Source organism: Cyclopterus lumpus, chromosome 12 (assembly GCF_009769545.1).
Source record: "Cyclopterus lumpus isolate fCycLum1 chromosome 12, fCycLum1.pri, whole genome shotgun sequence".
NCBI classification, from domain to species: Eukaryota; Metazoa; Chordata; class Actinopteri; order Perciformes; family Cyclopteridae; genus Cyclopterus; species Cyclopterus lumpus.
This window is the reverse complement of record NC_046977.1, coordinates 20,616,370-20,632,523: the sequence shown is the minus strand read 5'-3', so window position 1 is coordinate 20,632,523 and position 16,154 is coordinate 20,616,370. Positions and strand designations below refer to the sequence as shown.

General features: G+C 42.3%; 2 protein-coding genes across 8 annotated transcripts in view; both read right to left on the bottom strand.

Moving 5' to 3' along the window:
* The window catches only part of LOC117740963 (ankyrin repeat domain-containing protein SOWAHB-like), a 7,827-nt gene extending 6,489 nt beyond the window's left edge, over positions 1 to 1,338 (bottom strand). Inside the window, exon 1 of the mRNA XM_034547652.1 lies at positions 1 to 1,338. This exon is cut by the window's left edge and continues 323 nt beyond it. Within this exon, the coding sequence (XP_034403543.1) occupies positions 1 to 1,112 (1,112 nt within the window). The 5' untranslated portion in view covers positions 1,113 to 1,338.
* Positions 1,339 to 9,288: 7,950 nt separating this feature from the next.
* shroom3 (shroom family member 3) overlaps positions 9,289 to 16,154 on the bottom strand; it is a 65,025-nt gene continuing 58,159 nt past the window's right edge. For all 7 annotated transcript variants that reach the window (XM_034546786.1, XM_034546788.1, XM_034546787.1 and 4 more), the window contains 5 exons: positions 14,358 to 14,497; positions 12,460 to 12,559; positions 12,205 to 12,370; positions 12,011 to 12,132; positions 9,289 to 11,623 (listed from right to left, as the gene is read on the bottom strand). In XM_034546786.1, coding sequence (XP_034402677.1) covers positions 11,231 to 11,623; positions 12,011 to 12,132; positions 12,205 to 12,370; positions 12,460 to 12,559; positions 14,358 to 14,497 — 921 coding nt within the window. In that variant the 3' untranslated portion in view covers positions 9,289 to 11,230. The remainder of the gene's footprint in view (positions 11,624 to 12,010; positions 12,133 to 12,204; positions 12,371 to 12,459; positions 12,560 to 14,357; positions 14,498 to 16,154) is intronic.

Genomic DNA, 16,154 nt, shown 5'->3' with positions numbered 1-16,154 from the left:
TGGCCCGGCCCACCAGGGGGCATCGTTTCCGCATCCTGAAGGAAAATCTTCTGGATCTGCCTTTCTGATGAAGAGGAGGAGGGGGGTGAGACGACAGAGGGTACATTCGGATCTACAATGCACGGCGAGGAGGCAGAGAAGGCCCGCCCCAAGTCTCCGAGAGTGCTCGGGGACCACGCTCCTCCTGCTGAATCCGGCCTCATCTGGACCTCCTCCCCTTCTTCCTCCCGGTCTTCATCATAAGAGACGGCAGATTTGTAGCTCGGCCTGTGCCTGATGCGCCGTGGGGCATCCTGCGGCTCAAGACTGATGAAGTGATGAAGAGGAGGCCCCTGATGAAGAGCTCCCTCAGGCTGCAGACAGGCCTCCCTCCCTCTGGGGGCTTCGGGGACCGGGACCTGCTGTCTGATATCTCCATAGTGACTGACTGCTGCCACTACAGGTGTGTCCCCCGGGGGCAGACCAAAACCCACCCTGTGCTGACCCCCTCGAGGGCACTGGTCTGGGTCAGGGGGCTCAGGCGGTCTGGGGCTCTTCACATGCGTCTTCTTTGAGACGTGACTCACCACCTGAGCTGCTGCCACCGGTCTACCGGGAGGTTCTTTTGGACCGATTACCTGTCGCGGTTTCAGGTTCAAATTGGTCGCCCCATAGTTGTTGTTGTTGAGCACGAGCCCAGCCACGGGTAGGATGGTTGTTCTGGTTGTTTCTCCGGGCGGGGCGGGTGTCGTCCCCTCCCTCCGCTGCGGTTTCTGCAGAGGTTTCGCCGCGTTCCCCGCGGGGCTCAGGACGCCGGTCTCCGGGGAGGGCTCGGCGTTCTTCCCAGTGGGAACTCGACTCGGACGCGGCTCGGCAGAGCCCCGTCCCCCGCCGCCCCCACCGGGGACATGTCCTTTGAACTTCTTCCTGAGAAAGACATAAGAGACGCCGTCGACCTGTCTGACGGTGGCCACGGAGTTGACGAACTTTTTGAAGAGCTCCCGGTTGCGGTTGCGGTCTGCGTGGTCCCGGATGAAGTTCCTGAAGTGCAGCAGCAGGTCGGAGTTTTTCACCGAGCCTCCGCAGCTCTGGAGGAAATGCAGCAGCGTGTCCTGAGTGAAGTCTGTGGCCATGGCGGCGTTTACGTGACTTCACGCGCCTCCCGTCTCTCTTCCTCTGCCGGGCTCAAAGGTCGGTCTGGTGTCTGTCAGGGCCAGCGAAGCTCCGCCCTGCTCAGGTATTCATCCACACTACCTGCTGCATTCCTGCAGGTTACCCGGATGTGGAGTGACGTTGAACTGTACAATATACATTACATTACATTACATTTAGCTGACGCTTTTATCCAAACCGACTTACAATAAGTGCATTAAACCATGAGTACAAACTCAGAACTACAAGAATAAAGAAAGTAACATTTCTTCAATAAAGTCAAACTATAAAGTCATTTATTTATGTATTTATAATTCAAGATATAGTCGGAAAAGATGTGTTTTTAGTTTGCAGTGGAAGATGTAGAGACTGTCTGCTGTCCTGATGTCAGTACCATATTACCCCACTAGTGAGTTTATAGTACAATATTAGCCCACAAGCTCATAATACCATGTTACCCCACTATAGAGCTCATAGTACCATGTTACCCAAATAGAGAGTTTATAGTACCATGTTACCCCACTATAGAGCTCATAGTACCATGTTACCCAAATAGAGAGTTTATAGTACCATGTTACCCCACTATAGAGCTCATAGTACCATGTTACCCAAATAGAGAGTTTATAGTACCATGTTACCCCACTATAGAGCTCATAGTACCATGTTACCCAAATAGAGAGTTTATAGTACCATGTTACCCCACTATAGAGCTCATAGTACCATGTTACCCAAATAGAGAGTTCATAGTACCATGTTACCCCACTATAGAGCTCATAGTACCATGTTACCCAAATAGAGAGTTTATAGTACCATGTTACCCCACTAGAAAGCTCATAATACCATGTTACCCCATTAGAGAGTTTATAGTACCATATTACCCGACTAGAGAGCTCATAATACCATGTTACCCAAACAGAGAGTTTATAGTACCCTGTTACACCACTAGAGAGCTCATAATATCATATTACCCCATTAGAGAGCTCATAGTACCATATTACCCCACTAGAGAGCTCATAATACGATGTTACCCCATTAGAGAGTTTATTGTACAATATTACCCCACTAAAAAGCTCATATTACCATGTTACCCCATTAGAGAGTTTATAGTACAATGTTACCCCACTAGAGAGCTCATAATAGCATATTACCCCATTAGAGAGCTCATAGTACCATATTACCCCACTAGAGAGCCCATAATACCATGTTACCCCATTAGAGTTTATAGTACCATATTACCCCACTAGAGAGCTCATAATACCATGTTACCCCATTAGAGAGTTTATAGTACGATGTTACCCCACTAGAGAGCCCATAATACCATATTACCCCATTAGAGAGCTCATAGTACCATATTACCCCACTAGAGAGCTCATAATACCATGTTACCCCATTAGAGTTTATAGTACCATATTACCCCACTAGAGAGCTCATAATACCATGTTACCCCATTAGAGAGTTTATAGTACCATGTTACCCCACTAGAGAGTTAATAGTACAATATTACCCCACTAGAAAGCTCATAATACCATGTTACCCCATTAGAGAGTTTATAGTACCATATTACCCCACTAGAGAGCTCATAGTACCATGTTACCCTATTAGAGAGTTTATAGTACCATGTTACCCCACTAGAGAGCTCATAATACCATGTTACCTCACTAGAGAGTTAATAGTACAATATTACCCCACTAGAAAGCTCATAATACCATGTTACCCCATTAGAGAGTTTATAGTACCATATTACCCCATTAGAGAGCTCATAGTACCATGTTACCCCATTAGAGAGTTTATAGTATCATGTTACCCCACTAGAGAGCTCATAATACCATGTTACACAAATAGAGAGTTTATAGTACCCTGTTACCCCACTAGAGAGCTCATAATACCATGTTACCCAAATAGAGAGTTTATAGAACCATATTACCCCACTAGAGAGCTCATAATACCATGTTACCCCACTGGAGAGCCCATAATACCATGTTACCCCATTAGAGAGTTTATAGTACCATATTACCCCACTAGAGAGCTCATAGTACCATGTTACCCCATTAGAGAGTTTATAGTACCATGTTACCCCACTAGAGAGCTCATAATACCATGTTACCCAAATAGAGAGTTTATAGTACCCTGTTACCCCACTAGAGAATTTATAGTACCATGTTAGCCCATTAGAGAGCTCATAGTACCATATTACCCCATTAGAGAGTTTATAGTACAATGTTACCCCATTAGAGAGTTTATAGTACCATGTTACCCCACTAGAGAGCCCATAATACCATATTACCCCATTAGAGTTTATAGTACCATATTACCCCACTAGAGAGCTCATAGTACAATGTTACCCTATTAGAGAGTTTATAGTACCATATTACCCCACTAGAGAGTTCATAGTACCATGTTACCCCATTAGAGAGCTCATAGTACCATGTTACCCCATTAGAGAGTTTATAGTACCATGTTACCCCACTAGAGAGCTCATAATACCATGTTACACAAATAGAGAGTTTATAGTACCCTGTTACCCCACTAGAGAGCTCATAATACCATGTTACCTCACTAGAGAGTTAATAGTACTATATTACCCCACTAGAAAGCTCATAATACCATGTTACCCCATTAGAGAGTTTATAGTACCATATTACCCCACTAGAGAGCTCATAGTACCATGTTACCCCATTAGAGAGTTTATAGTACCATGTTACCCCACTAGAGAGCTCATAATACCATGTTACCCAAATAGAGAGTTTATAGTACAATGTTACCCCATTAGAGAGTTTATAGTACCATGTTACCCCACTAGAGAGCCCATAATACCATATTACCCCATTAGAGAGCTCATAGTACCATATTACCCCACTAGAGAGCCCATAATACCATGTTACCCCATTAGAGTTTATAGTACCATAATACCCCACTAGAGAGCTCATAATACCATATTACCCCACTAGAGAGTTCATAGTACCATGTTACCCCATTAGAGAGCTCATAGTACCATGTTACCCCATTAGAGAGTTTATAGTACCATGTTACCCCACTAGAGAGCTCATAATACCATGTTACCTCACTAGAGAGTTAATAGTACAATATTACCCCACTAGAAAGCTCATAATACCATGTTACCCCATTAGAGAGTTTATAGTACCATATTACCCCATTAGAGAGCTCATAGTACCATGTTACCCCACTAGAGAGCTCATAATACCATGTTACACAAATAGAGAGTTTATAGTACCCTGTTACCCCACTAGAGAGCTCATAATACCATGTTACCCAAATAGAGAGTTTATAGAACCATATTACCCCACTAGAGAGCTCATAATACCATGTTACCCCACTGGAGAGCCCATAATACCATGTTACCCCATTAGAGAGTTTATAGTACCATATTACCCCATTAGAGAGCTCATAGTACCATATTACCCCACTAGAGAGCTCATAGTACCATGTTACCCCACTGGAGAGCCCATAATACCATGTTACCCCATTAGAGAGTTTATAGTACCATATTACCCCACTAGAGAGCTCATAATACCATGTTACCCAAACAGAGAGTTTATAGTGCCCTGTTACCCCACTAGAGAGCTCATAATATCATATTACCCCATTAGAAAGCTCATAGTACCATGTTACCCAAATAGAGAGTTTATAGTACCATGTTACCCCACTATAGAGCTCATAGTACCATGTTACCCAAATAGAGAGTTTATAGTACCATGTTACCCCACTAGAAAGCTCATAATACCATGTTACCCCATTAGAGAGTTTATAGTACCATATTACCCGACTAGAGAGCTCATAATACCATGTTACCCAAACAGAGAGTTTATAGTACCCTGTTACACCACTAGAGAGCTCATAATATCATATTACCCCATTAGAGAGCTCATAGTACCATATTACCCCACTAGAGAGCTCATAATACGATGTTACCCCATTAGAGAGTTTATAGTACAATGTTACCCCATTAGAGAGTTTATAGTACAATGTTACCCCACTAGAGAGCCCATAATACCATATTACCCCATTAGAGTTTATAGTACCATATTACCCCACTAGAGAGCTCATAGTACAATGTTACCCTATTAGAGAGTTTATAGTACCATATTACCCCACTAGAGAGTTCATAGTACCATGTTACCCCATTAGAGAGCTCATAGTACCATGTTACCCCATTAGAGAGTTCATAGTACCATGTTACCCCACTAGAGAGCTCATAATACCATGTTACACAAATAGAGAGTTTATAGTACCCTGTTACCCCACTAGAGAGCTCATAATACCATGTTACCTCACTAGAGAGTTAATAGTACTATATTACCCCACTAGAAAGCTCATAATACCATGTTACCCCATTAGAGAGTTTATAGTACCATATTACCCCACTAGAGAGCTCATAGTACCATGTTACCCCATTAGAGAGTTTATAGTACCATGTTACCCCACTAGAGAGCTCATAATACCATGTTACCCAAATAGAGAGTTTATAGTACAATGTTACCCCATTAGAGAGTTTATAGTACCATGTTACCCCAATAGAGAGCCCATAATACCATATTACCCCACTAGAGAGTTCATAGTACCATGTTACCCCATTAGAGAGCTCATAGTACCATGTTACCCCATTAGAGAGTTTATAGTACCATGTTACCCCACTAGAGAGCTCATAATACCATGTTACCTCACTAGAGAGTTAATAGTACAATATTACCCCACTAGAAAGCTCATAATACCATGTTACCCCATTAGAGAGTTTATAGTACCATATTACCCCATTAGAGAGCTCATAGTACCATGTTACCCCACTAGAGAGCTCATAATACCATGTTACACAAATAGAGAGTTTATAGTACCCTGTTACCCCACTAGAGAGCTCATAATACCATGTTACCCAAATAGAGAGTTTATAGAACCATATTACCCCACTAGAGAGCTCATAATACCATGTTACCCCACTGGAGAGCCCATAATACCATGTTACCCCATTAGAGAGTTTATAGTACCATATTACCCCATTAGAGAGCTCATAGTACCATATTACCCCACTAGAGAGCTCATAGTACCATGTTACCCCACTGGAGAGCCCATAATACCATGTTACCCCATTAGAGAGTTTATAGTACCATATTACCCCACTAGAGAGCTCATAATACCATGTTACCCAAACAGAGAGTTTATAGTGCCCTGTTACCCCACTAGAGAGCTCATAATATCATATTACCCCATTAGAAAGCTCATAGTACCATATTACCCCACTAGAGAGCTCATAATACCATGTTACCCCATTAGAGAGCTCATAATATCATATTACCCCATTAGAGAGCTCATAGTACCATATTACCCCACTAGAGAGCTCATAATACGATGTTACCCCATTAGAGAGTTTATTGTACAATATTACCCCACTAAAAAGCTCATATTACCATTAGAGAGTTTATAGTACCATGTTACCCCACTAGAGAGCTCATAATAGCATATTACCCCATTAGAGAGCTCATAGTACCATATTACCCCACTAGAGAGCTCATAATACGATGTTACCCCATTAGAGAGTTTATTGTACAATATTACCCCACTAAAAAGCTCATATTACCATTAGAGAGTTTATAGTACCATGTTACCCCACTAGAGAGCTCATAATAGCATATTACCCCATTAGAGAGCTCATAGTACCATATTACCCCACTAGAGAGCTCATAATACGATGTTACCCCATTAGAGAGTTTATTGTACAATATTACCCCACTAAAAAGCTCATATTACCATGTTACCCCATTAGAGAGTTTATAGTACCATGTTACCCCACTAGAGAGCTCATAATAGCATATTACCCCATTAGAGAGCTCATAGTACCATATTACCCCACTAGAGAGCTCATAATACGATGTTACCCCATTAGAGAGTTTATTGTACAATATTACCCCACTAAAAAGCTCATATTACCATTAGAGAGTTTATAGTACCATGTTACCCCACTAGAGAGCTCATAATAGCATATTACCCCATTAGAGAGCTCATAGTACCATATTACCCCACTAGAGAGCTCATAATACGATGTTACCCCATTAGAGAGTTTATTGTACAATATTACCCCACTAAAAAGCTCATATTACCATGTTACCCCATTAGAGAGTTTATAGTACCATGTTACCCCATTAGAGAGCTCATAGTACCATATTACCCCATTAGAGAGTTTATAGTACGATGTTACCCCATTAGAGAGTTTATAGTACCATGTTACCCCACTAGAGAGCTCATAATAGCATATTACCCCATTAGAGAGCTCATAGTACCATATTACCCCACTAGAGAGCTCATAATACCATGTTACCCCACTAGAGAGCCCATAATACCATATTACCCCATTAGAGAGCTCATAATACCATGTTACCCCATTAGAGAGTTTATAGTACCATGTTACCCCACTAGAGAGCCCATAATACCATATTACCCCACTAGATAGCTCATAATACCATGTTACCCCATTAGAGAGTTTATAGTACCATATTACCCCACTAGAGAGCCCATAATACCATATTACCCCATTAGAGAGCTCATAGTACCATATTACCCCACTAGAGAGCCCATAATACCATGTTACCCCATTAGAGTTTATAGTACCATATTACCCCACTAGAGAGCTCATAGTACCATGTTACCCCATTAGAGAGTTTATAGTACCATGTTACCCCACTAGAGAGCTCATAATACCATGTTACCCAAATAGAGAGTTTATAGTACCCTGTTACCCCACTAGAGAGCTCATAATACCATATTACCCCATTAGAGAGCTCATAGTACCATATTACCCCACTAGAGAGCCCATAATACCATGTTACCCCATTAGAGTTTATAGTACCATATTACCCCACTAGAGAGCTCATAGTACCATGTTACCCTATTAGAGAGCTCATAGTACCATGTTACCCCATTAGAGAGTTTATAGTACCATGTTACCCCACTAGAGAGCTCATAATACCATGTTACCCAAATAGAGAGTTTATAGTACCCTGTTACCCCACTAGAGAGCTCATAATACCATATTACCCCACTAGAGAGCTCATAGCATATTACCCCATTAGAGAGTTTATAGTACCATGTTACCCCATTAGAGAGTTTATAGTTCCATGTTACCTGACTAGAGAGCTCATAGTACAATAGTACCCCACTAGAGATGTGGAGTTCCATTCATACATTGTCATATTCATGTAATGTGTTTATGTAACTCTGTAACTCTGTTCATCTGGTCACATGACATCTATTCATCTGTCCATCCGGGGAGAGGGATCCTCCTCTGTTGCTCTCCTGAAGGTTTCTTCCCTTTTTTCCCTGTCAAAGGTTATTTTTGGGGAGTTTTTCCTGATTCGATGTGAGGTCAAAGGTCAGGGATGTCGTATGTGTACAGATTGTAAAGCCCTCTGAGGATAATTTGTAATTTGTGATGTTGGGCTATACAATACAATAGACTGAATTTAATATTTAGAAATTGTGTGTGTGTGTGTATTGCGTGCGTGCAGGACAACTTGAAGGCGACACAAAGTTAATTTACAAAATACATTTATTTTGCACAAAAAAACCATTGAGCTGTTTTTATTTAATTGTCCCTCTTTCATAAAGCAAACATTGAATTTCATTCAACGATAAAATGTCTTGAGATATTCTGTTTAGCCTCAGAAAAAGACAAGAACGAACCCTAAGCGGCTGTATAACGTGGGTTATGGATGGGGACATGAAGCAGACTGTTCAGGGAATATGACACACTAAGATTATTCAGAAGGTGCTCGAGAGACTAAAACAGTGAAATGAAACGTGTACTGTCGGTGGAGAAGGAAACGGACCAGTACTTCAAACTAGGAGAACCCCCTCTGTGCTTTTTAGATTCCAAGCTCTGCTGCTGCTGTTAAACAATAAATATTGATGCTCCCCGGGAAGCCAAATGGCACCTGCTACAAGCCAAAAGTGACTGAAGTAGACACCGGAGTGGGAGAATGTGTTCTGTGAAAAACTACGGGAACCCAGAGAGGACAGTGTGTAACAAATGATGGTAAACACTGAAAAGCAAGTGATTTTAAAACAACTTGAATATAATTATTGAGGAGTGATATAACTTGATTGCTTCTTACTATCTTATCATATAAAATGTCGGTATTGTGTGTTGCGCCGTTTCTCTTTTACCATGCATACCTCAACTTAAATGTGCAACATTTATGATGTTATGACTGCTTTTTTTTTTTTTTAAACTTTTCATGACCACAGAAAAAATATGCCCCGTTATGTGTCCCAGCAATTAATAATTCGTGAAGTGGAAAGTTTGTTAAGGTTAAAGGGTAAAGATGAAGATTAGTTTACTCGTCATGAGCAGCTGCATAACGTCTACTGTGGAGACGGACCTCTGGAGGAGAACCATGTCAGTGATGTCATCGCTGACATGAAGAAAGTCTGTGTTTTAAACTTGAGCCGCAGAGTTTAAACGTTACGGACGTTTATCAGGCAGGTCGGTCTCATACTAGGTCCTATCAAGTTGCATTGCAGATCTGAGGGGGGGACTCATACTAAAAAAGACAGGAAACGTTCAGCCTTCGCTGCTTCGATTTAAGTCTTAACATCTCTTTATTCTAAAGCCCCTCCCCCTTTATGGACTTCCTCAGAAGACCAGAGAACCAACCACTGTTTATTTTCACAGAAATCCACAAGGAGGACAAATGAAAATCAAATCAAATGTGATCAGAAAATAGTGTGTCAGCATGTTACTGGGAAGCTGTGAGTTTATTGGAACCTGGAAAACTTGATCTGAATCCAAAACGGCGCGGGACATTTCAACATCATGACATCACTAGCCACGTTAATGCACCCAGTGATTGACAGGACATTCATGAGCAATGTCAACGATTGCACAATTGTCTTAATCTTTTTCTGTGTTTCATGTCATAATTAATTAAATATCTTTTGGTCTAGTATATTGTTTTGTTGTTGTTATTCCTGATGCTTTGAGATTAAATATCTTCCCGCTAATCAAAGACATCGTAAGTAGTAAAGGTAATGGTTGCAGTTGTGGCCCTAAAATAAACTTTTAACAAAGGGAAGAAAGAATAATAAGTTTCAAATTCAAACTGAAAACCACGTTGACGTCTGCAGACAATTCATCCTGTGAAGAATCGTTGGAATCTAAACATCTCCATTTTCTCTGCCGTCCATTGTTCCATCTCATCAAGTAGAACTACGTTTATCATTCAGTGTAAATTCTGCAGCCAACAGAAGTCGAGCTGCGACAGTAAAAGAATAAAAGTGCTCCGAGCTCCAGACCAACGGACAGTAGTGACAGTAGTCGTGTTACAGGGTCATGTGACAGTGTCCTCTCACAGCAGTTCATCCTCAGGATCTCTTTTTGATTCTTTTTGTAGCCGTAAATTAGAAACAGTTTTGGTGTTGATTACGTTGTTAACATGTTAACTTTGACAAGATAATATCTTATTCTAAAGATGACATAGCATTCTGTCTTTGGGAGGTTGAAACACCTGCTCCCTTCGTCTTCGTCTTCTGGAAGAGCGTCTGAATGTTAGAGGTTCCTGTAGGCACCGTCAGGGCTGCTAAAAAAACTTCCTTTTGCTTTATTGTGGGACGTTTTATTAAACCCCTTTAAAGCTGAGAACATCGAGGTGGAAAATGGGGCAGAAAGTAGAGCGGAGATTTACATTCACAGCTTAAAATCGCTGCTTTTCTCTTTACTGAGAGGGATATTTAGAAATGTAGATATTGAAAGCAAAAGAAAAGTTGGATTTTAAACATGACAAAAGGTGGACAACTCCAGAAATAAAATTGTCCTTTTGCAGTGTTTGACAATGAACTTCAGACCTGAAAACCACCGATGGCAAATCCCATTCAGAGCAGAAGATGAGAAACGTTGGCAGCAGTCGGTGTCGTCCACTCGCCGCAGGTTCAAAAGAGGTGTGGCCTACAGGACACATGTGAATAGCATGAGGCACATTGGGTGAAGTCTGCATAGTTGTTCAGTGTTTCAGGCTCCTCCTTCAGTTTGGAGCATCACTTGGGCTTCTAGGGAGACACTTGTCTTGTCTTTACCGTCCTTCGCTGCCACTCGCAATCACAGTGATGTCACAGTGGTGGACTTGACTAAGTGGGCGGGGCCTGGAGTCAAAGAGGGCGGGAAAAGCGAAGGGCAGTGGGCGGGGCCCGATGAGGAGAACGGGCACGCTCTCGACCAACCGTGAGCCTCTGCCAGCTCCTGCGGCAGGCTCTCGGCCAGACGCGCCAGCTGCTCCTCCCCCTGCCGTATGAGGTCGTCAACTCGCCGCTGGCGGATCAGCAGGGACGGTTTGGTGCTGACGAAGCGCCGGTAGTCCTGGAGCTGCGGCTCGGCGAGGTACCCGGACAGGATGCTGTGGACCACGCGCTGCCGCCGGTCCAGGTTCTCTTTCAGCTCCCGGGCATCTTCGGTTTGTCCGAGGAGCAGAGAGCGTTTGTGATGGAGGGACTCCTGAACGGGAGGAGACGACAACATGTTGTTTATCACTGATACTTCACAATGTTTACTGAGGGAATACATCAAGAGAGAAGTCATTTATATAGACTTCTATACAACCAGAGGAGTCGCCCCCTGGTGGTCAGGAGAGAGAATGCAGCTTTAACACATGAAGCATAGACTTCTATACAACCAGAGGAGTCGCCCCCTGGTGGTCAGTAGAGAGAATGCAGCTTTAACACATGAAGCATAGACTTCTATACAACCAGATTTGCCTGGGATCAAAAACACAAAGTTACAGGGGACCTTGAACCCAGATAATATGCAGACTCAGCTACAGCTAGACAGGTGAAGCAGACCGGTCGACAGAGTGTCGGACGGGTAGACCCTGTCCTGTCTCACCCTCTCTCCTGCCGTGTCCTCCTGCGTCAGCTCCCCTCTCTCCAGAGCCAGCAGAGATCTGTCGATCCTCGACAGCCGGCTGCAGAGCGACAGCAGCAGGTTCACGATCTTCTCCAGGTCTCCTGCAAAAAACACAACGTCTCAGTTTCTACATCGGAGCCGTGGACCCGGAGTGTCAATGCGGTCTGACGTACCGATGAAGCCGCCGTACTTGTCCCTCTCGTTGGTCTTCAGGCGTTCCTGCACCAGAGACTCAACGCTCGCCCCCAGCGCCTGGTGACCTCTCTGCTCCTCGCACAGCGCCTCCTTCTCCAGCCGCAGAGCCGCCACGCTGCGCCTTAGAGCCTCGCATAGGTCCACCTGGTAAACAGGGTGAGAAAGGGGACTTGTTATGTCATGTTAACTAAATTATTATTCATATTCATATTCAAAGTATACACTTTTTTTACCTTCGTGGTGCTGAGGTCTTTCTCTTCCTCATCCAGATCCGTCTGCTTCCCTCGATCCGTCGCTGTGCTCTGACCAGGGTCACTGACGCCATCTTGGATCCTTGGAGGAAACAACATTATTTATCATTTATGATGTTTCTTTCTTATGACATTTCCTCAAGATCTGTCTTTCTTTTGTTTTAGAAGATGAGTAAGATAACTGAGACAACGAAAACAGGAAAAAAGGAAAATACGGGGAGAAACATACAAACAAATTAAGAGAAAAGGAACAAAAGAATCCAAGCTAAAGGGAGATAAAAAGACATGCTCAAGATGTAATAAAGGACTATAGAAATAAGACATGTGACAGTTTCATTTTATGTGTAACAAATTGACGTTTTTTTGGAGTTTGACTACCTTCATACACAATGAGTTTAAAAACTCATCGAGAGTTTCCCTCAAGACCTTTCAGACTTTTAAACCTTTTAATATTCAGTCAATAAAAAAATGAATATAAGGAAAGACAGTGAGATGCAGAGGAGCCTACTTTTATAAGAAGTTCCCGATAAAAGTTCACACTGACGGTGTATTTTACAGGTACATCCTGTTATACCAACTCTGGCAGCTAGGTGTCAGCATTGTTCAGCTGTTTAGACCAGAAGCAAGCCAGATCTCCACCTGTCACTCTGATATGTATCGGGTCAGTATGGAATTGAGAGAAAGAACAAACATTCATATGCTATGGTAAGAAGGAAGGACCATAAAGAAACAAGTCACATCTATCCTCTGGACAGATACTTTTTAAAATCATGTAGACAACAAAACCTTTAACCAGTGGGCCTTACCACTAAGACCAGTGCTGTTTTTTTTATTTTTATGAATCCACAGTTCTTCTCTGATCCACCTGTGCAGTGAAGTTTAATGAAACAGTCATTGTGGTTGGACACACTCTCGACACGCAGGAGTAGGGTTGTCTGGTCTCTGGAGGACTGGTTCCAGACCTCCAGCACTTCAAATACACCTGGTGGTCTGTTCATTGATGACTGTTCCCTTGGTTGGTTAAGAATGGGGACGTCATCTTCCTTCATCCAAGGTTAAACCTAAAGTATGACCTATGCCATGACCTTGCAACAAAGCCACAAAACTAAATATATTTTACTTTGTCATCCCCATGTCTGATTTTATTGTCTGAACCAAAAGTATATTTGCTCGATTTTAGTTTCTGGAAATACACTGAGCGGTCACTTGGCACCACATATAACTAAAATGATGCCACTAAAATGATGATTGCATGCCTTCTCTGAACATCATGTTCACCAACAGATCAAAACACATTCACAAAGTCACTGACTATAAAGGCCTCCATGCAGGGACAACAGAGGCTTGTGATGCTTCTTCTCTGTGTCGGCAGCAGATAGGAGAAGGAAGCTGTCAGCAAACACAACAATAATGACAAATGTTGGTTTACAGGAAGTTCTTTTCCCAAACCAATTATCTTATCCTTCGGTCACTTTCTGCACTTTTGGTCTTGCGGATAAACACACTCAACATGAAGGTCTTTCTCCTTGTGTTACATAAAATAGTTCAGGAAATCCAGAGTGATCTTCCTTTAACTCCATCATCAGTCTATGATGTGTATTCGCTTGTTGTAATTCACTATCTGTAAATCCATTGTCCTGCAGTAGCAATCATCAGAGAGTTTGAGTGAAGTTGGGAAATTATTCTTATCTACATCACAAACAAACCAGCACTGTTGGTGAACAGCAGCAAGAACTCCTTTGATGTCAATGAAATAAAGGGGAATATTTACAAAGGACGAGGAGTGTTTTGTTGATATTAAATCTCAGTATCTTAGTGTATTTCAAATGTCACAGGAAATGTTTAAGAATATTCAAAGGCAAAACACATGACAGAATTACCTGTAATCAAATCGCCTACTGCCCCTACGTTGCCTTGGTGATTGCTCTGATCTGTTTGGAAAGATCTCCTCCATAAGCTCCACAGTGGATTTACTCCCCCAGGTTTCCAGGAGGGGCAACAGAGAGCTGTCCTGCAACACCTGGATACAATGAAAAAGGAAGAATCAAAGTATGTTTGACAACAAAGTAGGAGTCAGATCTGGTTACGACAACAAAGGTAGTCGGGAATAGGTACTACGACAAAGGTAGAGTCAGGATTAGGTACTACAACAAAGGTAGAGTCAGAACTAGGTACTACAACAAAGGTAGAGTCAGGATTAGGTACTACAACAAAGGTAGAGTCAGAACTAGGTACTACAACAAAGGTAGAGTCAGAACTAGGTACTACGACAAAGGTAGAGTCAGAACTAGGTACTACGACAAAGGTAGAGTCAGGATTAGGTACTACAACAAAGGTAGAGTCAGAACTAGGTACTACGACAAAGGTAGAGTCAGAACTAGGTACTACAACAAAGGTAGAGTCAGGATTAGGTACTACAACAAAGGTAGAGTCAGAACTAGGTACTATGACAAAGGTAGAGTCAGAACTAGGTACTACAACAAAGGTAGAGTCAGGATTAGGTACTACAACAAAGGTAGAGTCAGGATTAGGTACTACAACAAAGTAGAGTCATAACTAGGTACTACGACAAAGGTAGAGTCATAGCTCGGTACTACAACTAAAGTAGAGTCTGGATTAGGTACTACAACAAAGGTAGAGTCAGGATTAGGTACTACCACAAAGATAGAATCATAACTATGTACTACAACCAAGGTAGAGTCAGCACTAGGTACTACAACAAAGGTAGAGTCAGGACTAAGTACTACAACCAAGGTAGAGTCAGCACTAGGTACTACAACAAAGGTAGAGTCAGGACTAAGTACTACGACAAAGATAGAATCATAACTAGGTACTACAACAAAGGTAGAATCATAACTAGGTACTACAACAAAGTAGAGTCAGAACTAGGTACTACAACCAAGGTAGAGTCAGCACTAGGTACTACGAAAAAGGTAGAGTCCGGAGTAGTTGCTACGACAAAGGTAGAGTCATAACTAGGTACTACAACAAAGGTAGGGTCAGGATTAGTTTCTATGACAAAGGTAGAGTCATAACTAGGTACTACAAACAAGGTAGTCATAACTAGGTACTACAATAAAGGTAGGGTCGGGATGAGTTGCTATGTCGAAGGTAGAGTCATAACTAGGTACTACAATAAAGGTAGGGTCAGGATTAGTTACTACGACAAAGGTAGAGTCATAACTAGGTAGTACGACAAAGGTAGTCAGGATTAGTTACTACGACAAAGGTAGAGTCATAACTAGGTAGTACGACAAAGGTAGAGTCAGGATTAGTTACTACGACAAAGGTAGAGTGAGAATTAGTTACTACAACAAAGGTAGAGTCAGGATTAGTTACTACGACAAAGGTAGAGTCATAACTAGGTACTACGACAAAGATAGTGTTGGAACTAGTCAAAGTTAGAATAACTAAGGCATAGTCTAAACTCTGTACAAAGACAAAAAAAAGCCTCAGAAGAAAGTACCATGGCAAAGGAAGAGGGAGAAGTACACTGATCAAGGTAGAGTCAGAACTGAGCACAACGACAAAGGTAGAGTCAGGACTAGGTACTACGACAAAGGTAGAATCAGGATTAGGTACTACGACAAAGGTAAAGTCAGGACTAGGTACTACGACAAAGGTAGAATCAGGACTAGGTACTACGACAAAGGTAGAGTCAGGATTAGGTACTACGA